Source organism: Epithele typhae (genome assembly GCF_022376455.1).
Source record: "Epithele typhae strain CBS 203.58 chromosome Unknown BXZ73scaffold_10, whole genome shotgun sequence".
NCBI classification, from domain to species: Eukaryota; Fungi; Basidiomycota; class Agaricomycetes; order Polyporales; family Epitheliaceae; genus Epithele; species Epithele typhae.
In genome coordinates, this window is record NW_025954201.1 from 453,319 (window position 1) to 476,470 (window position 23,152).

At 64.1% G+C, this 23,152-nt stretch overlaps 8 protein-coding genes and 2 non-coding genes across 10 annotated transcripts; 6 read left to right on the top strand and 4 right to left on the bottom strand.

Moving 5' to 3' along the window:
* Nucleotides 1-260: 260 nt before the first annotated feature.
* Nucleotides 261-2,434, top strand: BXZ73DRAFT_75741 (organic solute transporter Ostalpha-domain-containing protein; the record flags this gene model as incomplete). The annotated part of the gene is made up of 14 exons (XM_048022262.1): nucleotides 261-392; nucleotides 456-496; nucleotides 551-583; nucleotides 637-734; nucleotides 794-816; nucleotides 903-925; nucleotides 982-1,105; nucleotides 1,167-1,224; nucleotides 1,277-1,391; nucleotides 1,451-1,577; nucleotides 1,635-1,730; nucleotides 1,828-1,939; nucleotides 2,006-2,263; nucleotides 2,319-2,434. 14 exons carry the CDS (start codon nucleotides 261-263, stop codon nucleotides 2,432-2,434), a joined length of 1,356 nt encoding a protein of 451 aa, XP_047880257.1.
* An 868-nt stretch (nucleotides 2,435-3,302) lies between these two features.
* Nucleotides 3,303-4,550, bottom strand: BXZ73DRAFT_99131 (uncharacterized protein; the record flags this gene model as incomplete). The annotated part of the gene is made up of 3 exons (XM_048027908.1): nucleotides 3,303-3,437; nucleotides 3,525-4,424; nucleotides 4,488-4,550. 3 exons carry the CDS (start codon nucleotides 4,548-4,550, stop codon nucleotides 3,303-3,305), a joined length of 1,098 nt encoding a protein of 365 aa, XP_047880258.1.
* Nucleotides 4,551-5,221: 671 nt separating this feature from the next.
* On the bottom strand, nucleotides 5,222-6,297 carry BXZ73DRAFT_43312 (uncharacterized protein; the record flags this gene model as incomplete). Its single annotated transcript, XM_048019120.1, has 2 exons — nucleotides 5,222-5,804; nucleotides 5,864-6,297. The coding sequence occupies 2 exons, from the start codon at nucleotides 6,295-6,297 to the stop codon at nucleotides 5,222-5,224; spliced, it is 1,017 nt and encodes a 338-aa protein (XP_047880259.1).
* Nucleotides 6,298-6,896: 599 nt separating this feature from the next.
* Nucleotides 6,897-9,499, top strand: BXZ73DRAFT_43051 (SET domain-containing protein; the record flags this gene model as incomplete). Its single annotated transcript, XM_048019076.1, is given in 14 exon segments — nucleotides 6,897-7,398; nucleotides 7,462-7,628; nucleotides 7,710-7,815; nucleotides 7,868-8,017; nucleotides 8,197-8,213; nucleotides 8,226-8,301; nucleotides 8,358-8,385; nucleotides 8,433-8,527; nucleotides 8,588-8,802; nucleotides 8,861-8,939; nucleotides 8,994-9,039; nucleotides 9,101-9,237; nucleotides 9,301-9,342; nucleotides 9,402-9,499. 14 exon segments carry the CDS (start codon nucleotides 6,897-6,899, stop codon nucleotides 9,497-9,499), a joined length of 1,758 nt encoding a protein of 585 aa, XP_047880260.1.
* Nucleotides 9,500-9,681: 182 nt separating this feature from the next.
* Nucleotides 9,682-9,754, bottom strand: BXZ73DRAFT_t56. The gene has a single exon. It is a non-coding gene; the product is annotated as a tRNA-Thr (tRNA).
* A 281-nt stretch (nucleotides 9,755-10,035) lies between these two features.
* On the top strand, nucleotides 10,036-11,841 carry BXZ73DRAFT_43088 (uncharacterized protein; the record flags this gene model as incomplete). The annotated part of the gene is made up of 2 exons (XM_048019082.1): nucleotides 10,036-10,244; nucleotides 10,284-11,841. Coding segments are annotated over 2 exons (1,767 nt in total), but the record flags the coding sequence as incomplete, so codon positions are not given.
* Nucleotides 11,842-15,027: 3,186 nt separating this feature from the next.
* On the top strand, nucleotides 15,028-17,107 carry BXZ73DRAFT_43041 (uncharacterized protein; the record flags this gene model as incomplete). The annotated part of the gene is made up of 3 exons (XM_048019074.1): nucleotides 15,028-15,258; nucleotides 15,314-16,463; nucleotides 16,557-17,107. 3 exons carry the CDS (start codon nucleotides 15,028-15,030, stop codon nucleotides 17,105-17,107), a joined length of 1,932 nt encoding a protein of 643 aa, XP_047880262.1.
* Nucleotides 17,108-18,634: 1,527 nt separating this feature from the next.
* On the bottom strand, nucleotides 18,635-20,897 carry BXZ73DRAFT_88830 (terpenoid cyclases/Protein prenyltransferase; the record flags this gene model as incomplete). Its single annotated transcript, XM_048025091.1, has 9 exons — nucleotides 18,635-18,745; nucleotides 19,066-19,202; nucleotides 19,272-19,405; nucleotides 19,476-19,563; nucleotides 19,612-20,010; nucleotides 20,067-20,215; nucleotides 20,265-20,348; nucleotides 20,410-20,565; nucleotides 20,620-20,897. The coding sequence occupies 9 exons, from the start codon at nucleotides 20,895-20,897 to the stop codon at nucleotides 18,635-18,637; spliced, it is 1,536 nt and encodes a 511-aa protein (XP_047880263.1).
* Nucleotides 20,898-21,019: 122 nt separating this feature from the next.
* Nucleotides 21,020-21,092, top strand: BXZ73DRAFT_t55. The gene has a single exon. It is a non-coding gene; the product is annotated as a tRNA-Thr (tRNA).
* A 383-nt stretch (nucleotides 21,093-21,475) lies between these two features.
* On the top strand, nucleotides 21,476-22,890 carry BXZ73DRAFT_99136 (uncharacterized protein; the record flags this gene model as incomplete). Its single annotated transcript, XM_048027909.1, has 9 exons — nucleotides 21,476-21,639; nucleotides 21,695-21,767; nucleotides 21,825-21,848; nucleotides 21,905-22,005; nucleotides 22,062-22,218; nucleotides 22,269-22,322; nucleotides 22,378-22,640; nucleotides 22,702-22,739; nucleotides 22,808-22,890. 9 exons carry the CDS (start codon nucleotides 21,476-21,478, stop codon nucleotides 22,888-22,890), a joined length of 957 nt encoding a protein of 318 aa, XP_047880264.1.
* Between the last annotated feature and the right edge of the window lie 262 nt (nucleotides 22,891-23,152).

The window sequence follows — 23,152 nt, forward strand, 5'->3', positions numbered from 1 at the left end:
CCGAGTCCGCAGTGCGACCGCCGGGAAGCTTGTCTCCCAGTCCGGTTCTCCGCAGCGCACCGAACGCACGGCCACATCCTTCTCCTCTCCCCATCTCGTGCTGCTGAGCGGCTCCTCGGCGCACGCCTTAAAAGACACTCCTTCCCCCTTCGCCCTCTCTTCCGCTTGGCCTCCTTGTTCATCACCCTCTGCTGTGCCTTCCCGCGCCGCCCTCGCTTGGCGTCCTCCTCCCCGAGCATTCCTCCCCTCCGGGCTCCGCGATGGTCAACTCCACCCTCTGCCCGTCCGACAACCAGCAGGCCATCGATCAGTCTGACTTCTGGGACGAGAACGGCATCCATTGGGACGCCCACCGGATAGGATGGCTCATCGCCGGCGTGTGCGCCGCAATCGTACGTCCCCCTCTCCGTCATTTCTTGGCTAACGTTTATCGGACGTGTTCTGCCTCTTCTCAGACCGTCCTCCTCACCACCATCAATGTCGCCTTCCACTGCCGGTGAGCTCAACTGCACTCGTCCGCTCCGGAGACACGCTGACTGTATGCGCTTAGCAACTACACCAATCGCGGGGAGCAGCGACAAATGTGCGTGTGTCCGATCTGCGCCTTGGCAGGGATGCTCACTCTATGCGGCACAGCATACGAATATTGTACATGCCTGCCGTCTACGCCATCATCTCCTTCTTCTCCTACCGCTTCTTCCGGAGTTACACCTACTATGAGCTCATTGAAGTTGGTCCGTGCCTTCTCTTTTTTCTTTGTCGCTTCACGTCTAATCCGTTTTCTGCACCGCAGTCTATGAGGCGAGCATCATTTCTGTATTCTCCCCGTCTCCGTGCAAGATTCCCCCTTCCCACTTCCTTGCTCTTATCATGCATGGTGTGCTCATCCCGTCATTTCCCAGTCCGTCACCCTCAGTGCCTTCCTGTACGTCCTTCCTCCCCCTCATGCTTGCTCTATCTCATATCTGTTCACCACGCAAGCCTTCTCCTCATTGAATATGTTGCCGCAACCGCCGCGGAACACGACGTTGACAATGCGATGACTCGCAAGGACAAGCACGCCCTCCCCATTCCCTTCTGCTGCTGGCGGTACCGGCCCACAAAAGTGCGTATATGCACCACTCACTGGCATGTGTTCGCGCTCCCTGACCGAACGTTGTCTACAGGCGTACTTCATGTATACTGTCAAGTGGTCTGTAATGCAGTACATTATCCTCCGCCCCAGTACGCTCTCCTACATCCTGCGTGTATGCACTCTACCCAACTCGCACCGCAGTTCTCTCCATTGCCGGCATCATCTGCCAGCACTATGGTGTGCTGTGCGAGTCCGGACCCTGGAGCCTCAAGACTGCGAACGCATACATCAGCGTCATAGACTTCTTCACGATAACGTGAGTCCTTGCTCTGATCCCTCAGCATTCGTGTGACCAACCTGCCCTCCAATCCGCAGCATCGCGCTCTACGGTCTGCTCATCTTCTACGGGCTTACGAAAGACGAGCTTGTCGGCCGCAAGCCGCTGTCCAAGTTCCTCGCCATCAAGCTCATCGTCATGTTCACCTTCTACCAGTCCCTCGTCGTATGTTGCTCTTCTCTCTGTCGTGTGCGGTTCTGACCGACGAACGCTGTTACGTAGTTCTCCGCACTCGAGGGCCGGGTGATCCACGGCACGCAGTACTGGACGGAGACGAACGTCGCCGACGGTCTTAATGCCCTGGCGATCTGTATCGAGGTACGCATCCAGCTCTTCTATCCCGCGTCCCCCGTTGGCCCTTCCTCCCCATTCGAGCTGGCCGTGCTAAGTCCCTGCACCCTCAACCCCCACGCAGATGGTGGTCTTCTCCGCGTTCATGCTCTACGCATACACCTGGAAGGAGTACGTCATCCCTGGTCGACCCAAGACTGGCGTCTGGCGCCCGCTCTGGGACAGCATCAACTACTGTGCGTCCACTTTCCTGCTCCTTCCCGTCCTGCCGCGCGCTGACTCCCCACCCACTGCCCTCGCAGCGGACTTCGCGAGAGAGATCTGGGGCTCGATCAAGTTCTTCGGCGACTACTGGCGCGGCAAGCCGGGCACGCACGGCCCCCGCGTCCAGCTCACGAACCCGGACGGGTCGACGTACGCGAAGATGGACTTTGGCGAGGCCTTCGGCGTCTCTCCGCGCCCGTACGCGCGCTCGGTCACGAGCATGTCCGCGCAGACGTCGCAGACGAACATCCGCTCGTCGCCGCGGGCGCCTGGGCCGGCGAGAGCGCAGCACCAGGGTGAGTAACGGGATTTCACGACCACTCCCCCCCCCCTCCCCTCTTTCTCTCTCAGTGGGCCGCGCGCCGATCCGCGAAACTGGGGATGACTTAGACGAGGAACGTGTGAGGTTAGCGCCGTACGACTACCACGAGATGGAGGACGTCTCGGGTGGGGCGAAGACGTACTAGGCCGTCCGTTCAAGCGCGGCGTCAAGCGTAGCAAGCTCGACCGGCCGTGCGACCGCCGACGCGGCAACTTTGCGGACGACCGCGATGGACGCCACCGTGCAGGCGGGATCGGCGAGAGGAGCTGGAGGGAGTGGGGGTGGAGGGTGGCGCCGCGCGCGCGCGTACGTTGGTCTTGTTGTTTATTCGCTTGCCTCTTGTCGTTTCGAAACCCGGTCTTCTCCACCGCTGTCCCCTCCCTACGTGCGATTCGCTGTAGTCCTAGTGCAGTCTCTCTCTATCTCTTATTCTGTCTCTGTCTCTCTGTTATCCACTACCCCATTCCTGTTCTCTCCTCGTTGTTCCCTCTTCTGACCGTAGCACCCGCACCCGCACCCGCACCCGCACCTCGTTGTACATCTGCCCTGCCTCATTGGACGCTGTCCTCGCCTGCCCCGTACGTATCTCTTACTACTATCGCTACCGCCGCCATACCGTACTGCCCTCGATCTTGCTCAATCTTGGATAGCTCCGACCCACCGCCCTGATCACTCTACGTGTGTGTGAGAATGAGATCCAAGGATCGAGCAGTCGACTGCTGGACGAGAAGAAGGCGCATGGATTACGAGTCGCAGACGGGGGTAGGATACATCGACGGAACGAACGGGAGAGGGAGAGAACGAAATCGAGATCGACATCGCGACAACGGAAAAAGTACAAGGACAACGGCAACGGCAACGGACAGACAACCATACCGAGAACAAATGGGAGGGGCCGCCATTTTCACCTTCAAATGGCACCCAGTAGTTGCTCCCAACCACCGAAAGCCCGAAGAAAATTTTTCGAATCTTCAGAGACGGGCTTGTGGACGTTCAACGTTCACCCACATCGATCATCCGTGCCGCCTGCCGCTCCCTCCGACGGAAATCGGGGCCGCCGCCGCCGCCCCGGGCGCAGGGTACGGGCCCGCGTTCGACATCCAGCGCGGCGCGGGCGTCGACGGGCGCGGGGCGCTGCGGTCGCGGATCTGCAGACAGGTCCGAACGTCAGTTATTTATGTTATAATCGACGAACGTCCCCAGCTGGGAACGCCGAACGCGGCCAAAACGCGCACCTGGCTGTGTTGCGTCACCGGTGGCCTGTGGTGTGGGCGCACATGCCTCTCCCTCTGCTGTTGTTGCTGTTGCTGCTGCTCCCTCGAGGCCCTCTCCCTCTCCCTCTCCCGGTCGCGCCGCCGGAGCTCCTCGCGCTCGCGCTCCAGCGCCTTCTCCCGCGCGATCTCGCGCTCGCGCTCCTTGTCCCGCTGCTTCATCCGCTCCGCGCGGTCCGCCTGCGACTCGTACCGCGCCTGCGCGGGTGCTGGGGCGGGGGCGGGGCGCACGGACTCGCGGTACCGCCCGCTGCCGATCGCGCCGCCCCCGCCCAAGGTCTGGCCGTGGCCGGGGAAGCGCGGTGGAGAGTGGGACTGGGAGTGGGGTTGAAATTGGGGCTGCGGTTGCGGTTGTTGGGATCCGGGTGCGTGTGCGGGCGTCGGGCGAGCGAGTGGCGGCTGCAGGGGTGCGAGCTGAGGCTGGGACTCGCGCCGGCGGTGTGTGTGGGCGCTGTTCGTGAGGTGCTCTGGGCGGAACTGGGCTTGGGCTTGGGACGGAGGTGGCGGTGGGAGCGAGGCTGGGGGAGGCGCGCGGGCGCTGCGGCCGTAGCTGTCGTATCTGTCCCGTTCGCGGTCGCGGTCGCGGTCGCGGTCGCGGTCGCGTTCGCGGCGAGAGCGGACGGATGGAGGGGGAGCGAGCCCGGGCGCGAATGCCGGCGGGGGCGTCGCGTGGCGGGACGCACGAGGATTGGGGTTGGAGTGCGAGTGGGTGGAGCGGTACGCTTCTGGCTCGTGACGCCGCTCGGGCTGTTGCGGCTGGTATTGCTGGTACTGTTGGTGCGGGTATTGGTAGTACTGGGCGTAGTACTGAGGGGCGGGGGCGTGCATGGGCGCGCGGAGCGTGTTGCCTTGGCCTGGAAAGCGCTGTTTCCGCGAGGTGTGCGTCAGATTGCGTGTTTGTGTGCAATAAAAAACCAGCGCACTGACCTCGGCAGGGGCCGCCGCGCTCGTCTGGGTCGTCGTCCGGGTGCGGATGACGGTTGTAGGCATAGTGGCGCGGCGGGGAGGAGGGAGGAGGGATGGATGCTGCGGTCGCGGCGGGTGGGTTCTAGTACCCCCAGAGGAGCGCTCGGGCCACCCACCCAGGGAGCAGCTGGACACGAGGCGCGCGCCGTGGACGGGGCGAGGTCTCGTAGCTCAGAGTTCGTTTCCTTTCGTCGGCGATGATCTCAGATTGGTCAGCACGAGCTCTGTATGTGGATCCCACAGTGAAGGGGGCGACGAATGTCGGCGAAAAGGCAGGTAGTGGGCTTGATGCTGTGGATCCGCATACGGCGACGGCGGATGGGGTCTCAGTTCTGGGAGGAGCTGGTGGCGCGGTGACGTTGGTAGCTGGAACCCGAGTACGGCGAGCGGTGTTTCCTTTGTGGATGCGTTGTGAACCGGGCGCGGAGCAGACCCACATTCGACGTGCGAAATCGACGAGGTCAGGGCGGCGATAACGATCTTCGCGCCGTGCTCGCACGTTTGCTGTGCGATTCAGGGGATATCGTCTTCTGGCTCGGGAGATGAGTCTTCGAAAGCCATACCGAGGCCACAATGGAACAGATAAAGCCAGTGCTGCATCGCATATGAGCGTCAGCTCGAGATGAATCTCGATATCCAGCATTCGTGAGGCACCCACCACCATCCCCTGCGATCACCCCATAGTCTAGCCCTGGTCACAGCGCCGCCGTCGCCGCAGCCTCCTTCGCCCGCCTCCTCAACCCCCACCACCCCGTCCTCTCTGGCCACCTCTCCACCTCCGCCCACCCCCCGTCTTCGCCCGTGAATGCCAGGCTCAACTCGCGTCCCCGTCTTGCCCACTCCCTCGCCCCAGGAGCGTCTTCGAGTGCGCAGCAGGCCTTCACAAGCCGCGCGATCGGTGCCGTCCACGCGTCTTCAATGAAGAGCCCGCCTTCGGCTTCGCACGCGCGCACGTATGCACGGTCGGCGAGCGCGCCCATGGCGTCTGGTAGCGAGGGATCGCGGGCCCATCTTGAGAGGGCAGCGTCGTCCGTGACTGTCCGGGCGAGGAACGCACGGCGGGCGTCGGACTCGGGTGAAACGGACTCGGGAAGGGAGCAGGAAGGGCATGTGCACGTGAAGGCGTATGAAGCGAGGGCGGCGAGACGTGCGGCACGGGGGAGCGTGGGGTCCACGTAGGAGATCGTCACTTCGGTGTGGGCGGAGATGGGCTGAAGAGCGCGCAGTTCGAGCGAGAGGGAGGAGGGGCAGAAGTGGTAGTGGCCGTTGGGGGAGCAACTGCACGTAGCACGCAGAGGTTGGTGGGGGAAGACGGGAGGTCAGGAGGACAAACGCACCTATGGTTGACCCTTGAGAGCTGCTTGCAGACCGCCGCGTATTCTGCTTGGGAGCCTGACAGGAGGCCGATGTGTACCGCATTGGTGTCGATGATCCCTTTCGTCGGCGAGGATTCATAGGGGCAGCTATTGGCGAGGTTGAAGAACGCCTGGCGGTCCGTGGCGGACAATTTGGAGATGGCATCGTCTAGCTCGGGGTACTGTTCGCCCGGAGGCCGGAAACTGTGGAACGGGACCATCTGGGGGTATACCAGGAGTGGATGCTCGCGGAAGAGGAGCTCACCACGGGCAACGTCCGTGCTCGCAAACACACCCAAGCCGCTACTCTCCGTCTTCGCGACATATGTCCTCGCCCGTGCTGTGTAGACGGGGAGCGTGACAAATGATGTCGTATTGAGAGCTTCCGCCACAGTGAGTGAGCACAGTGCGACCATGTGTGAGCGGTCATCCTGGTCTGAGGTGGGAACTTTGAGCAGAGCAAGGGATTGATCGTCCGCCCTTGTGCATCCGTCGACCATTGCCTTCGGGACAACGCAAGCACCGGGGATCTGGACGTTGTACCGCGGGCCCATCCTCACTTCATCAAGCAGAGCTGAAGATGGAGGATCAAGTTAGAAGGACAGCTCGAGGGAAGTACGGCAGAACCCGGCGGGTGAAGAGTTCACATTCACTGAACTTAGGTTCCGCAGGATCTCGCTGTTGCAAAGCAGACAAACCACACGCCGTTCGAAAGAGCGTAGGTCAAGGTGATGGACTACGGCGACTCGCGAAATGGGATAGAGGTTGAAACGTTGGGGCTTGAGTGTATGCGCGTCGCATTAGAGGATGTGCACGTGCTGGCAAGCTCGCACGCAGCGGGGCTTTCGGTACAACAGGAGCAAACAACGCGTCTGTGGCTGAGTTCGTCCGGCCCAAAAAGGAGCTTACTCTCAACCACGACCTTCCAGTAAGTGCATCGGAAGTAATACTCCTCGCCGCGTATTGCTCAAAGCTCTAACTGAGAATGTTGTTCTCCAGGAAAGTGGTCAGATCAATGTCCGCGCCCTCAGACGAACGAAGTGATCTTATAGTACACGAGTTTCGCGATACATGGAACGACTATTATGCTTGGGAGCAAGATTACTGCACTAAACAGATCTCCAGACTCGCAGCATCTGCACCTGCGCAGACGTCCCATACCCTCACCTTCGACGACCTCATTGCACCCTCGCCGTCCTCGTCATCTGCTGAAAATGCTTTCGTGTCCAATAATCACACCAACAGCGACGGCGCAGCTTTCATCCGCCACATCTTCGATGGCCCGTCTCCGCGGTCATCGCTGGTCCGCGCTACACTGGTCAAGGCGTCACAACCACTCCCACAACCATACCCGCCGTACGAGTCGTGCACACCACTTCCAGCGAATGTCCTTGTTGAGGACGATCCAGACTACTTGCCCTACCTCCCACTCCCAGACGACCCTGCGTTCCCCACTGACGACTATGTGGAAGATCATGAAGGATTCGCTTGGGAAGAAGAATATCGAGGCCCTGATGGTACGCTGCTCGATGCTTGCTGTTATTTATCCGGATCGCTGAGCCAGTCTTGGGTCCCAACAGTGCGCGCTGTTGTGCTTGAGACTGCTCGCAGGCTGAAAGCAAAGCATGGGATGTCGCCCCAAGAAATGGACGAGACCGGCATCCTCCCCCTCGAGCTGCGCACAAGGTCCTCGTGGGGCGCGATATGGACTGAGAAGATGAAGTACGTCCCCTACTTCACATATCAAGTCAGCGAGTCTGATGCGTCAGTTACCAGCGATCGTCTCCCTTGGCCGGAACCTTCCGTCTGCGACACGATCGAACTCGAGGACACCGCTCGTCCGGCGGCGAACGACACCCGAACGCGGTTGCAGGACTACATGACGCTGTGGTGTCCCAACCCGGACTGCCTCACCGCATACTGCTTCACCCATCGTGCGCGCAGGCCTTGCTGACCGTGAATGACTCCTCATATGCGTTCTTACAGGTCTCGATGAAGTCGTGCTCGACCCACGCGAGCCGTTGTATGTTAACTCGGCACCGTTCCATCCTCTTACGCCAGAAAGCCCCTGCAGCAGAAACTGCACCTGGCATCGGCCCATTCAGGACGTGTCTGAGGTGCGTTTTGCGGATCCATGTCGATATCGTGACTAACGATCCTCACGGCACAGTCAGACGTCATTTGGACGGTTCAGGAGCAGGACGACCTGCAACTCTTCTGCACACTGGCGCCGCCAACAACGCCGTGCGACCTCGCACACCTGTGCAGAAAGCCGTGCTTCGAAGTGCGCCTTCCTTACACGTTCACAGGAGGAGCGGTGCCTCAGCCAAACGTCGATCTCTAGGTCGCGGTGCTATGTCGCCAGCACGTGAGGACCTCTGCTCCGCAGCCGGACGTGCGACAACCCACGCCGAAGTTCTGTAAGGCTCACGCTGCACTCATTCTGATTGCTTCGCGACGTTGACTCGGGCCTCAGGTAATGAACTGCCTCCAAACTTCATCCCGTGAGCGCATACTCCTCCGTCTCGGCGCCCGAGCTAATGGCACACAGGAACCGCCCGTGCCGGCACCCCGGACCGTGCGTCGACTGCGAATGTGCACGAAACCAAGCGCACTGCTCCAGGACTTGTGCCTGCGCAAGGACGTGTGCGCCCACTCTCTTCCCTCCCTTTTACTTCCCTCTGAATTAGCACCCGACGGTAACAGGCGTCCGTCGCTGGCCTGGGTGCAAGTGCGCGAGGTCGAACGCGGGGGGCAACAGGAAGGGGAAGGGCAAACGGCAAACGAAGAAGGACCCGAAGGCGGCGTGCCCGTCCGACCTCTGCCCGTGCAGGCTCGCCAAGCGGGAGTGCGACTCGGCCGTGTGCGGCCCGTGCGGGACGGCGTGCAGGAACGGCCAGATCCAGCGAGGCGCGTGCAAGGTGCGTCCGCGTTCGTCACCTCATCAAATCCAGCCAGACGACGAACGGGGGAGCGCAGGCGGTCGAGGCGAAGACGAGCGCGCTCGGGATCGGGCTGTTCCTCGCCGAGGACGCGGAGAAGGGCGACCTGGTCTTAGGTGCGCGTCGGCCTCGCCCGTGGGCAGGTGGAGCGCTCACACGACGCGATCCAGAGTACGTCGGCGAGCTCATCTGCGAGCCGACCTTCGACACGCGCCAGTGCGTCTCCCGCGCGTCCCACATCTCGTGCGGGGGCTCTGCTTACCTGCTTGGCGGACAGCATCGTCGCGCTCGCGCGGGGCAGAAGCTACGTCTTTGGTGTCAACGAGCAGGTCTCGATCGACAGCACGTACGCGGGCAATCCCGCGCGATTCATCAACCACGCCTCCGCGGGAAAGGCGAACGTGCGACCTTCGAGTGAGTCCTGCGCAGTCCCTGAGCTTGCATTTTGGTACGTGAGTACGCTTATGCACTATACAGTAATGCTCGTGTACGGCAACCAGCGCGTGGGGTTGTATGCAAGTGAGTCTGGGTTTTGTGGATCGGTCCTCGCCCCAGGCACGCTAATTAGTGATTCGTAGAGAGAAAGCTGAAAGCAGGCGTGGAGCTTCTCATGGACTATGGGCCAGAATTTCCGATTCCGGATCAAAGAAATAAATACCGCGAGGCTGGGATTTGAACATTCACATTCAAGTCTTTACGAAAGGATTCGTAGGCACCCACGTATACATAGAAGTGATGTCATAGAAATGTGTGAGACGCGCGTGTACTGGACTCACATTTCTGTGGATTCATCATCAGGCTTTAAGTATATCCCATAAACCGGGATAGAAAAAGGGAGGCACAGGCCGCTATTGAGTATTCCCATTAGCCGACTCGAACGACTGACCTCGTCATTACTAGTGACGCGCTCTACCAACTGAGCTAAACGGGATCTATTTTTGATATCAATTGATATATACCTATCCGCAAAACGTGTTTGTCTCAACTTCCCACGTCCTTCAAAGTTCGACTTTTTGTCCCAGTCGAGTTGACCACTTGCCACCGCCTTTCGACAACGCACGCTTCTGACCCTGACTTGTCAGCATCTTTGAAACTAAATGAGATGTGAGTGTATCACCTTTCTTGTTGCTCAAGGCGACCGTTTGAACACCTGTATCCCTACTAGCCTCAGACGCCTTGTCTCGCAAGCATGCCGTATTTGGAACGGCTATCCGCCGTGTGCTCGCCATCCCAGAGCTGTTAGAGCTCGTCTTTGTGCACCTGGAGGACGCGGACAACGCGATGAACGCTTTGGTATGCAAAGCGTGGTCGGAAGTCGCCCTCGACCTCCTGTGGCGCGAAGTAGACGACCTGGAGCAAGCATTCTCACTTCTTGCTCCCATCGTCTCGTCGCCGGAAGAGGAAGACGTGAGTGGTAGGCGGTGCAAATGACGAAGGTTTCTGATTTCGCTTTTGCAGAGATTTAGCAGGCCCTTGGAACCCCATGACTGGGCGCGCTTCGTGCGCTACTCGAGCCGAGTGCGCACTCTGGAGGTCGCATCCGACGTGGGTGAGGACCGTCTCCGGGGGGCGCAAGTCTTCGACGAGATCGCGCAGACGCGCACGTCGGCTCACCTCTTTCCGAAACTGTCGTCCCTCACATGGGAAGCGGGTCGACTTCGCCTGTCACTCATGCTCATGCACGAAAACGTCAAACAATTCGCGGTCCATCTTACCCCATCTCCGACATACACCTTCGGCGTGCTGTTCCAGGACATTGCGCTCCGCATGCCGAAGCTTACCAAACTCGACCTTCGGTTCGAGTTCTCTGTGCGCGAAATCGAGGACGACCTGTGCCGCCTGTATAGCGCACTACCCAAGCTCAAGATCGTCATCCTGCCCAAATTCTGCATCACGAGCCGCATCACCGAGACGCTCTCACGAAGCGAGCACATCGAAGTCATCCAGTTCGAATTCTTCGAGCACCAGGGCTCCGGTTCAGCTGCAGACATCACCGAGTGGGACCCAAGGCTCGCCGAAGGCGCTTTCCCTTCGTTGGATGACCTCAGCGTGAGCGTGCACTTCCCGGCCCTCCTCCGCTTCCTGTCGGCGCCCTTCTTCCCCCGCCATCTCCGCAAGCTCTACGTGCACTCCATCAACCCCGAGTCCCCCGCGGCCGTGCACGAAGTGGTCGCCGCGGTCGTCTCCGCCTGCCCCCGCCTCACCGAGTTCGCGCTCGACTACGCCGGCGACCCCCACCCCTCGCCCTTCCGCGGCGGCGCCGCAGCCCCAGACGAGCAGCTCACCCTCGACACCCTCCGCCCGCTCCTCGCCGTCCCCACGCTCACCACGCTCACCGTCAACTGGGACACCCCGCTCGCGCTCGCCCCGGCCGACCTCGACGCCCTCGCCCGCGCCTGGCCCCGCCTCGAGCACCTCGAGCTCAGCGTCGCGCCCGTGCGCGCCGCCGTCGACCCCTCCGGGCCCCCGCCGCTCACGCTCGCCGCGCTCGTCCCCTTCGCGCGCCACTGCCCGCGCCTCCGCGAGCTCGGCCTCTTCCTCGCCGCCCGCGCCGCCGACGTCCGCCCCCCCACCGCGGACGCCCTCCTCCTCAGCGGCGCGGGCGTCGCGGGCGTGCGCTTCTCCCCCGCGCTCGAGTGGCTCCACGTCGGCTGCTCGCCGATCGACGACGCCGAGGCCGTCGCGCGCTTCCTCTCGCGCGTGCTGCCCCCCGGGGTGCGGGTGAGCGTCGACGCCGGCCCGGGCGGGCGGCAGTGGGGCCGCGTCGCGGTCGAGGGCGAGGCGGACGCGCGCGCGCACGCGGCGCGGAGGGCGGAGACGGAGGCGGGGGCCGCGCGGTGGACCGAGGTCGCGCGGCTGCTGCCGCCGCTCGCGCGGGTGCGCGCGGAGGAGCGCGGGAGGCGCGCGGCGCTCGAGCGGGAGGTGGAGGATCTGAGGATGCGGTGCGGGGTGCTGGAGGAGCGGCGGGCCGCGGGCGCGGCGGCGGCGATGGTGGACGAGGGGTGTGTGCTGCTGTGAGTGGTCGTGGGCAAGGCGGGTATGTAGTCGGATAGAAGAGGGAGATGGAGAAGGAGAGGCGATCTAGAGGGAGAGGGCGAGGGCGGGCGGTCCGAGGTGAGCGTGCGCTGCGGCCAATGGGGCTCGTCCTGGGTTCTCCGCCGACGCACCGGACGGACGTGCGTACTTACGTCCCCTGCTAGATCTCCCTCCGCTCGCAGGTACCGGTGCAGAGAAGGCTCGACATGACGCAGTGCGCCTGCGCTGGCGTGCACGTCCGCGGTTCGACGGTAGGCTGTCGGACGTGCGGACTCGGACCCGCCCCAGCGCGTTGACTTCTTGTATGTACGGCCCCGGCTCTTAGGCTGCGGTTCTTGAATAAACCCGCGTCCTTCCCGGCCTCACCTCAGCAGCGCCCCCAGCACCACCTCCGCCGCCAGTGCACACACCCGCCCCCCTCCGGTCGCGGACATACCGCCCGACGCCCGTACGGCACGCGAAGGCCTCTCCAGACCCCCAGCCGCAGGCCCTGATCACATGCTCGCCGCCAGACGAGGAGAAGAAGACGAAGACGAAGAAGAAGAAGGGGGCGCACACCGCACGCAGCGCACCCGCGCCCCGATCCTCCCGCGCGGAGCGCGCGGCCACCCACAATGTCCGTAAGGCCATCGTCGGCGCGTGCAATCGACGCGCCTGGAACGCCGCTTGTCGCACGGTGACTCTCTTGCCACTTGGTCCCTGGCGGCACGCTTCCTGCGCACCACGCGATCAACGGCGCTCGGATTCAAGCCGGCTCTTTGCAATTCCAGCCCGTGGCCGGCTCGCACTGCCAGGTGCAATGGCAGGACGTCGTAATCGTGCTCGGCCTCTGCGGGCCCTGACCGAACGCCGGCCGTCGCACCGGCTTACCGCACCGGTGCACCGTTGAGACGTTCACCGGGCGAGCACGCTTGGTCTCCCGCCCTAGTAGTCAGGCCTTGTTTATGGAGCACGTTGCGCCCTGGAGTCAAAGACGGGATGCAATGTGCATTGATTGCTGGTTAATGCCGACTGGGGGCCGGTAACAACTCTTCATCCGGGGCAAGTCTGATGGCCGGCGCCCGTCACCGCCGCGCTCAGGGTCGTGTTATGAAGCCCGACGGGGTCCTTGCGGCGTGTACATGTGCTGTTATGCGTCGTGGGCAGGAGGCTGGTGGACCGCCCGAGCGTGTCTTGGAGACGGGGGAGATGCGCATCCCTGTATCTCCGCAATGCACGGGACAAACGCAACCCGAGAGGCCAGCGCGCGTTGGTCGCTGATTCGCTCTAGTACATGAGACACTGAGTGTAGTGAGACCCCGTGCGCACGGCACGTGCGCGCGCGGTTTCGTTGAACGGGCGGGAGCGGTGCGCTATAGGTGACTATCCCATATCGGGCATCGCCGCCCCAGCATTTGGCGACAGGTCCCAAGACGGCTAGCGGGAGAGGTTTGGTGGCGTGCGTAGCCACACGAGCGCTGCAGCTGGGGGGACCGGACCGGACCCACCATCGATATGTTCTGCGATCGGACATGTCGACTTTAGCCAGGGGCGCACAGCTACTATGGTTTCGACGACCAACCTTCACAGGCCTGGTCACTGCGGCCGAGGGTCTGGACTCTCGAACGCGTGGACTTGGCAAGTTCGAACAAACCTTGCGGGAGCTTAGGCAGACTGACCGGGAAAAAAAGAAAGTCGGGCAGGCTTCTCGTTCGCAGCGGTAGCCCAGCCAGCGCCGGGTACGTATACTCGCAACAGCAGCGCGCACGCACCCTTCCCGTGCGACCCGCGCGCACCTCGGACGCCAAGCTACGCTGAACCGTGTGCGCACAAGCTCGTCCTGAGGGCGAGTGCAGTGTTGTCCTCGTCCTCGCCCCCGCCCTCGATTCGCGATCCTGTCGTGGCCCCACGCGAGAACGCCGATCACCCCTGTTGCGAACCGTCGCAGGGGCGGTGACGCCACTAATGCCCGCGCGTTCGCCGCGAGGAGAGGGCCGGCGATCACGCCACGAGCCAGACGCAGCGCGCGGGACAGCTCGGGGTGCACGCGGCGCGCCGAGACGTCCCAAGACCGTCTACGGTCTCGGGCGGCGCGCCGCGTGCTGGCCGTGGGGGAGAGGCCATTGAGTCTGCGCGCGGGGCGCAGGCACGCGCTCGCACGGTCGGCCCAGCGCGGTTCGCCCGGGGATCTAGGGGGCAGGGCCAGGAAGAAGGCCGGCCGGACGGGGCGAGCGGGAGTGGGCGTTGGTTGTGTAGAGGCAATGCGGCCGGTGAATAAGCATGGGGCCATGATAGGGGCGCGTGGGCGGGCACGAGGCGGAGGCGGGGCGCGAGGCGGGCCTGAAGCTTTGAAGGGGACGGGGCGGGGACGCGCGGGCGGCGGGAGAACGATCTGGACGGGGGCTTATTTTGAGTTGCCGTGGTGTTCGACGGAGATGCCGAAGGGCACATGGTGGAAGGCGAATGGGAGTCGGGACTTGTGAGCTGATGTGTGAAATGACGACGGGGGACGTCCACGCGACCGGAGAACGCGTGCATCAAAGCAGAAGCGAAACAGGATTTAAGAGAGGGCCGGACGAAAGGAGGCGACCCGTTCCCTCGGCGTGCACGCCGTCCGATGTTCTCGGGCGCGAAGGCCGAGGCTGCTGCCGACCCCGTGTGTAAGCTGCCCGGAGCCGCGGCGGTCCTGATGAGCCCCGTCCCAGAGCGCGCGGGGCGAGGCAGTGAACGAGCAGCTGCACGGACGACGACCTGGGCGCGTTCCGACCTTTGAGCGGGGCGGGACCGGTTTGAACACCGAATGAAGCCCGGGCGTCTGGAGCACAGGGCAGCACAGACGCCCGGCGTTCATTTCCCGGCGTTCATGGGCGTGCTCCCCGCCCCGTGTCCTCCGCCGGCTGCGTGCGCCCGGGCGTGGGAGCGCTCGCACCGGCGACTGCTGGCCCTCGCCTGCCGCGCACGGTGCACGGGGCGGGCGGGGGCGCGACAGCCGGGGCGGGGGACGGGGCGTGGGAAGATGCCCCGGATCTCGATCCGCGCTTTCGGGGTCTTATCGGCCTCTTAAGGGAGAATGTGGGCGGTATATAGCTTGGCGGTATATAGCCTTGGCCAAAACAGCCTCCCGACGCCTTTCCTCCGCCCCCTCCCCGACGCGCCCGTCCCAACCACCCCCGACGCCGCCCTGCCCACATGCAGCCACCGAGCCTCGCCCACATCGACGAGCTCGTCGTCATGATTTTTGCCTACCTCGAGCCGAGGCATCTCGTTTCAGCCGCAGCCGTCTGCAGGCATTGGTCGGACCTCGCCCTCGACAATCTCTGGTCAGAGATCCGCGATCTCAAACGGGTCGTCACCGTCCTTGCCCCCCTCGTCCTCCGCAAACGCCGGTCCCAGTCCGCGGACAAGCTCCCCAGCACCTATGTCCGCTCCCGCTCTCCTCATTCACGTCTCCACCCCATTCTCACGCTTTCTCCAGGTCTTCAAGCGACCGCTCACCGCCGCAGATTGGCACCGATTTCAGCGATACTCCGGCAGAGTCCGTCGCCTCCGACACGACCAGCGATACATTGCCAGCACACGAACCACTCTCCCTCGCCAGCACATCCCCCTCAACGCCCAGGTGTACGACGACCTCGTCGCGACCTGTCCTACGCCAGAAATCTTCCCAAATGTGCAGCACATCGAATGGATGCCTTATTCAGCCGACCGGCAGCTCCTCGTCCTTCCCTTCCTCCACCGGCGCATCAAGCATCTCTCCCTCTATCTCTACTGCTCCGACCGCGTGCCCCTCCCACACTTCCTTCGCCAAACGGCAGAACGCTGCTCCGGATTGTCCAGCCTCGAGCTCAGCTTCCACCAGCCCGTGCGCAGCTACGAGAATGACGTACCGAACCTCCTCCAGGGTCTCCAGCACCTCCAGCACATCACCGTGCCCGTCTACTGCCTCACCCCCCGCCTCTTCTCCAATATCGCCGCCTTCCGCCACCTCGAACGAATCTCCCTCCGCGATCCCTCCGCGGTATCGACTGGCGACCGCCTCGACGTCGGCCATCCCCTGCCGGTGCTGCCCCGAGACTCCTTCCCCGCCCTTCGCAGCCTCTCCATTGCCGCCCAGATCCCACACGCGACCCAGTTCCTGCACGCGAACCACTTCCCCGCCCAGCTCACCGAGCTCGACCTCAAAGCGGTCGCAACCGTGCCCCCCCACACCCTGCACGAGCTCTTCGCCGCCGTCCGCGACCGCTGCCCGCACCTCGCCCAGCTCTCGCTCGACTTCATCATCGAGCCCTCGATGCCGCTCTCCTGGCCGCCCCCGCCCGCGACCGCGCGCCCGACGCCCGCCACCTTCGCGCCCCTCCTCGCCTCCCGCCACCTCCGCGAGTTCCGCTTCCGGTGGGACTACGCCCTCAACCTCGCAGACGCGGACGCGGACGCGCTCGCCCGCGGCTGGGCCGCCCTCGAGGTCCTCGAGCTCCACCCGGAGCCGGTCCCCGAGGACGCCCCGCCGCGGCTCACCCTCCTCGCCCTCGTCCCCTTCGCCCGGCACTGCCCCCGCCTCCGCCACCTCGCCCTCAACCTCGACGCCCGCCTCCCGCCCCCGCGCACCGCCGGCGCGCCCCCTCCGCGTGCCCCGCCCGCAGGCCCGCACCGCGCGCGGTCCGAGGGCGCGATGGGCGCCGCGGGCAGCCACGCGTACGCGCACGCGCACGCAAACGGAGGGCCGCACACCTCGCCCAGCTCCGACTCGGACGACTCGACGCCCTCCTCCTCCTCCGCGCCCGTCTCGCGCGCGCCCTCCTCCCCGTCCTCTTCCTCCTCCTCCTTCCCGTCCTCCTCCGCCGCGGCGCTCGACGACCTCCCGCGCTTCGCGTCCCTCACCTCCCTCGCCGTCGGCCTCTCCCCCATCGGCCCGGCCCCGCCCGTCGCGCTCCTCCTCTCGCACGTGCTCCCGCCCGGCTGCGCCGTGCGCGCGGGCCTGCGCTGGCCCGACGCCGTCGACGCCGGGCTCGAGCGCGCGCGCGTCCCGCCCGCGCTGCGCGTCGCCGGCGCCGCCGGCTGGCGCGCGTGGGGCGACGTCGCGACGCTGCTGCCCGTCGCGACCGCGGCAAGGATGGAGGAGCGCGCGCGTGCGGGCGCGCTCGTGCGCCGGCTGCGGGAGATGCAGGTCGAGCGGAGGGAGGAGCGGAGGAGGCTGAGTTGGTTGGAGAGGGAGGTGAGGGGGCTGAGGTTGAGCTCGGGGCGGGCGGGCGCGGGCGACGGGCCTGCGTGAGTGGGCGGGAGAGGCCAGTCTGAATGGCGATGTCCCAGGCTCTTCCTCCCTCCGTGAGGACGACGGTGTCTCGGTGCGCGTGTGCGCACGGGGCAGCGGCGGCGTCCCGTCTTCCACTGACACGCTCTCGCGTTCGCAATGGGCGCGATGTAGCCTCCTACGTTCTCTTCCTCTGGGCCCGGCCAGGACTTCTCCTTCCTCCGCCACAACTTCAGTGCGTCGAATCGTTCCCGAGCGTCGCGCCCGCGCTCTACCTTGAGCCCACACATATATTATTCACCCCTTCGTTCGCCCCGACTGCCACTGACTGCTCGCTCCCCGCCTGCTCCCTAATCGCGCCCCGACCCTCCGCACGCCCGTCCCACAATGTATCCACTACACCACCATCGGTTCCCGTAAGCTACTATCAGTACTGAACGCACCCTACAATAGGCCATACATCTACTCACAAAACCCATGCCTGCAGAGTAGCCGGTGTGCCTAATCGACGCCCGTGCGACCTCCCCCGGCCCGCCTGCGGTCCCGGATGAACCTCGACACGGCATGGGAGTGAGCGACAACACCTCGGGCGCTCAAAAGGGAGTGGCAGGGGGGCCAGCGAACTCGGATGGGACGTCCGCTCAGGTGGACGGGGCGGGCGACCCATGCATGGACTGTGACGATCGGAACCGGCCTCCTCGGGCGCTGATGTCGCTCGCTCTGCATAGATGCCGGCTCGCGGTACATGTGCTTGTACGCTCTGGGACGTCGACGTTTAGGTTCCGGGATCCTGGCGTACTGGTAACTGATGCGCACGCGCGCACGCGCACGCTCGGACCCCAATCGGGTGGCGAGGTTTCCTGCGAGGTTTCCGGATCGCCGAGGGATCCAGATTGAATACTGAGTTTTGGCCTGCGGTCTGCCGTCCGCGGACGGCGGATGGCACCTCCCGGACGTTGGACCTCAGAACGCGACTGATCGACCCGGCGCACGAAGGACGAGGACCAGTACCGGTCCGGACGTTCGTCGCGCGCAGGTTCCATCGTGTCAGAAACCGACACACCACGTCCGAGACCGCGATTCGCGATGGCCCGTGTCAAATTGCAGTCACGAAGTACACGCACGGCTTCTGCCCCCTTTATTTCCTTGCGACGCCGGATCCAGCGCGGTCCATCAGAGCAATCTCCACCTGAAGCTTGAACCCCGGCCCCTTTGTTGGAGTAGTCCACTCCCCTTCGGTGTCCTGGACGAGCCCCGGCCGGTTCGACACGTCCAAATCCCTCCCGTCTCGACCATCGCGTGCCTCGAACGCATGGTGATGCCGCCCGACCCAAGCACAAGACGTCCGAAACCGCGATCGCGACCAGACCCGAACGGGGCATATTTCCCTGCGTCCAGGTCAGCATCGAGAAACAGATCCCCGCTGTGAGAAAACAAATTCGACGACCGGGGGGATGGGGGACGTGCCGTCGACATCGGCGGGAATCGACGCGCACCTCGGTCGGGCCCACTTCACCTCTACCTTCGCCTTCGCCTTCGCCTTCACCTTCACTGCTTCTTGCGCGGAGGCTGGCGCGCCGGCGGCGCCTGGCCGTAGAAGTGCGCGAGCATCCCGTCCGCGTGGGTGACGGTCAGGTTGAGGAGCGGGTGCACCGCGTTCTGCGCGGACGTGGTTAGCACGCGCCCTGAGATCAGATCCCGGAGCGTCATCAGACCCCCGCTGGACCCTGACCGCCCGGGCCCTCGAGCCCCTGCACGCGCGCGAGGGGTCGGACCGACGGTGACCCTCGGCCTTCGCACGGGCGGAGCCCGAGTCTGAGCGAGCAGGCGCAGCGGGTGGACGAAAGGGGGATAGACGGGGGCGCGACGGGACGCGTGACGGGCGCACAGGCGGCAGGCAGTCAAGAGCCCGGGTTGCCGGGCGCGCGCGCGATTTCCAACACCGGCGGAAAAGAAAGGGCGGGAAGGGCGGGACGCACCACGCGATTCGCGCTGCCCCCGAGGTAGGTCGCCGCGCCCTCCTCCTCGGCCCAGGAGAGGATGTGGGCGAATGTGGCCTTGCGCAGCGCGGCCGCGCGCGCGCGGTCCGCCTCCGTCGGCGGGGCGTAGCTCGAACCTACAGTTGGGGCGCGCGTGTGGTGAGTTGGGATGCGGCAGACCGGTGGGATCGGCGGTGGGCTCTCACCGTCTCGAGACGCCGCGGCGTCGGCGTTCCAGGCGGCTTCGACGGCGGCCTGGCGCGCGGCCGAGGGCGTGACCCGATGTTGGGCCGCGGAGAGCCCGGCGGCGCAGTAGAGGGTGTGGTACGCGTCCGCGCCTCTGCGCGCGCAGGCCCGAGGTCAGCACGGGAGTCCCGGGGATGGGGGACGGGTGGACGGCGCACGCTCACTTTGGGGGCTTGTCGCGCATCCCGCCTGCGGGGTGCTGGCCCGCGCAGAGCAGGTACTCCTGCAGCGCGCGCCGGTCGAACAGGGAGTCTGTGGCCTATAAGCTGGGGGTCTGACGACAAACGCGAGCGTGCTCACCATCGACGTCGTCCCACGCCTTGTCGCCTTCCTCGTCCGCGTGCGTCTCGGCGGGGGGCTCCGGCTCGTGGTGCGCCGCGACGCCGACGAGGGTCTCGACGAGCACGACGCAGCCGCCGACCCACCAGCTGTAGCAGCCGTCGACGAGCTTGTTCGTGCGGCCCTTGAACCCGCCGAGCTCCGCGGGGACGCCCTGCATCTGCACGCACCACCGCAGGAGCGCGCGCAGATCGATCTTGGGGCGCGCGGGGGACTCGGGGCAGTGCAGGCGCAGGTACGGCTGGAGGAGGACCCAGGAGGCGGTCGCGCAGAACGTGTACCCGCCGTGGGCCTCGCCGAGCGGCGGGCGCGGCGCGGCGGGGTCTGCGGGAGCGCGGGGCGGGCGTGGCGCTTCATCGTCTGCAGGGAGAATGAGATCGGTAGCGGTGAGGTGACGAGGAAGGGGCGGGGCGCACCGGCTTCGAACGCCCATCCGGGGAAGGAGGCGTTCCCAAACCCGCCTTCGTACGTCTGGCAGGTGGCGAGGAAGTCTGGGGTGCCAGCGAGCAGCTCGGGGGTCATGATGTTGAGCAGCGTGGCGGAGACGAGGAGGCAGTAGATCCCCCTGTCGGCGACGGTCAGTCGGCGGAATCTGCGAGAGACGGTGGTCTTGCCTGACGTCGACTTCGCCGTGGTGGCTGACGAGGAAGGAGCCGTCTGGCTGCTTGAGCGACATGAAGAAGTCGTACATCTTCCTCCTGCGCGCACGACAGCATCGTCAGCGACCGCCCGTCGACCGTCCCGGCCGCGATCTCGCACCGATCAATCGCATCCCACCCGCCGCCCTCTCCCGGGCGGCCCACGACCGCGAACGCGCACACCGACGCGTACGTGGGCAGCAGGTGCGCGGCCTGCCCGGGCCCGCCTGCAAAGCCGCCGTCGGGGTGCTGCATCGCGAGCAGCGTGGCGATCGTCCTGCGATCTCGCTCGTGAGCGAACCATCCGTCCGCGGAATATTGCGCCACTCGCCTTTTCTTCGTCTGGTCATCCAAGCCTGCGCCGAAGACGCTGAAGCCGTGCAGGGTCCAGTAGATGAGCCATGGCTGGCTGGCATCCTGCGATGTGTAGCGCTCGGGAAAGCCCTGGCGGAGGTTGCGGAGGAGGAACTCGAAGTGCAGCTTTCGATCGAGCGTGGGCTCGTCGCCGGGAAGAGGGAGGTGGGTCTTGAGCACGCTCTCTGTGCTCGATTGAAGCGCAGAGGTGGCCGTGCGGTAGCCGTCCGTCGGTGTTGACCGGTATTGGCTCATCGTGGGGTGAGTCTGGGACTCAGCTAGGCGGTGTGGCAAGTCGAGCCTGTGCCAGTGTTGGAAGCGATGTTCGGTGCAGAAACAAGGCTAATATATGTTTTGCTTTGCATTTACATCATATGTCCCGTTTAGCTCAGTTGGTAGAGCGCGTCACTAGTAATGACGAGGTCAGTCGTTCGAGTCGGCTAATGGGAATGAAGTGGGAACCGTATTCTTTTGCGACTTTCCTGCCACCTGGAGGCTGGGATGGCTTGTCCGTCGCTGAAATGGCTCTTTTTGTGAGGGAGTGATCTCGTGCCTCCGGCCCGGAAGACCGGCAGTTGGCGCCTATCGAAGGTTGGTTTCTTTCCTCATGACGTTGCTCCTCGTCCTCGTGAACAGAGCGACTGGCCGCCTAAGCTGCCCTTCGAGTAGCGACGGAAGACGATGGCCGGGCCGCAGGGTACGGCTGGCTCAATGGCCCGGTCAGCAGGTAAGTCCAGGCTGGTCTACCAGGCCTCTGCGTCGTATTTATACCGCTGGGCCTCTGGAGTCTGGTCGACCTCACTGATCTACCAGACGGTCGACGCCCCTCGACGATGTTCAACACCATACTTTTCTTGCTCTCTCTGATTGCAGCTCCCACATGGGCCTTCCCCGTCTCCACAAAGCCTGCCTTCAATTGGGAGACGACCAAGTATTTCTATGCTTTCGGCGACTCTTACACATTCGTTGGGGGCACGAAAGGCTACCCGAAGTTCAGGTGAGCCGCCTCCTGCTAATTTATCATGAAATTATGCAATGCGTACTCCCCGAAGCTTCATAGGAAGTGCGCTCAACTTTTCGTACACTCCGGTGGACCTGTTGGAGGACGAGATCCAATTCAATGTGGTGAGTCTCTGTCAGGTACTTACCTCAACTGGCCTTCTCATACATAGTACACTTGAGACCGCCTCGGACGGTCCTACTTGGGTATGTGCTCGTTTCTACTTTCTCGTTCTGGTGTTCTTACGGCTATCGCCGCACAGACCGAGTACCTCACTGGGTGCTTCCAAGGCCGTCCCGCCGACTGCAGCCCGCATCAGCTGTGGAACTTCGCGTTCTCGGGCGCGGACGTTGAAAAATCGCTGTGCGTGCAATCATGCCTTCCCGCGGGACGTCGCCGCGCTCACTGCATGCGCCCAGGATCCCCCTCCACCACAACTTCTCCGTCGACCTCGTCGACCAAGTGCGCGAGTGGGCCACGTACGGCTCCGACGTCGTCCCCCATCCCGCGAACGAGACGCTGACCGCGTTCTGGATCGGCATCAACGACACCGGCGACACGCTCGTGAACACCACAGTACGTACATGCAACGCGCATCCCCCTCGCCCGCGCTCAGCGTCGCCCAGCTCGACTACAAGGCGTTCTGGGAGAAGGAGATGGACGCCCTCTTCGGCGCAGTGGTGCGTCCCCATCTCGCGCCCCACGACCGCTCCAGCGTATCTGACTGTGGACAAGCAAACCGCGTACGACCACGACCTGCGCGGCGCCTACCTCTTCGTCACCGTCCCGCCCCTGGACCGCTCCCCGGACCACCTGGGCACGAGCATCGCGCCGACGTACCGGCAGAACATCCTCGACTACAACGCCGCGCTCCTCGCGCACGCCGCCGCGTTCGGGCGCGCGCACGCGGACGTGCACGTCCTCACGTTCGACGCGCACGCGTTCTTCACGAGCGTGCTCGACAGCGCGGCGAGCTACGGGTTCACGAACATCACTGGGTGCGTGCGCGGCCTCCGGTGCTGGGGACGCGTGAGCTGATGGTCGTTGTCGTCGGGACAGGTTTTGCGAGTGCCACGACCCGACGTACTTTTGGTGGAGTGAGTGTGCGGATGCCTGGGGAGTTGGTTTCGTGAAGCGCGGTGCTGATGGCGACTTTTCCGCGCAGACACGGGGCACCCGACGTCTCACGTTCACCGGCTCTTGGCTGGAGCTATCGAGAAGGAGTTGATCCGAGCATCTGGACGCTGAGACCGGGGAGGCTGCATGGCAGAGGGATGCACAGTCCCGAGTCCGTGATACGTCACTATGGCCGAACTGTATATGGATGGGGTATTAAGCGACGAGATGGATCTGACGATGAGAACCTGCTTACGGAGTAGCGAATGCCTATGGAGATCGCATTGAAATCATAAGGCGGGGATGGGTTGAGAGTGTAAGGTGGAGAGGGGCCGAACAGAGAAGCGTCGATAAAGCAGTGGAAAGGGAAAAAAAGACGGAGAACTCGGAAGCG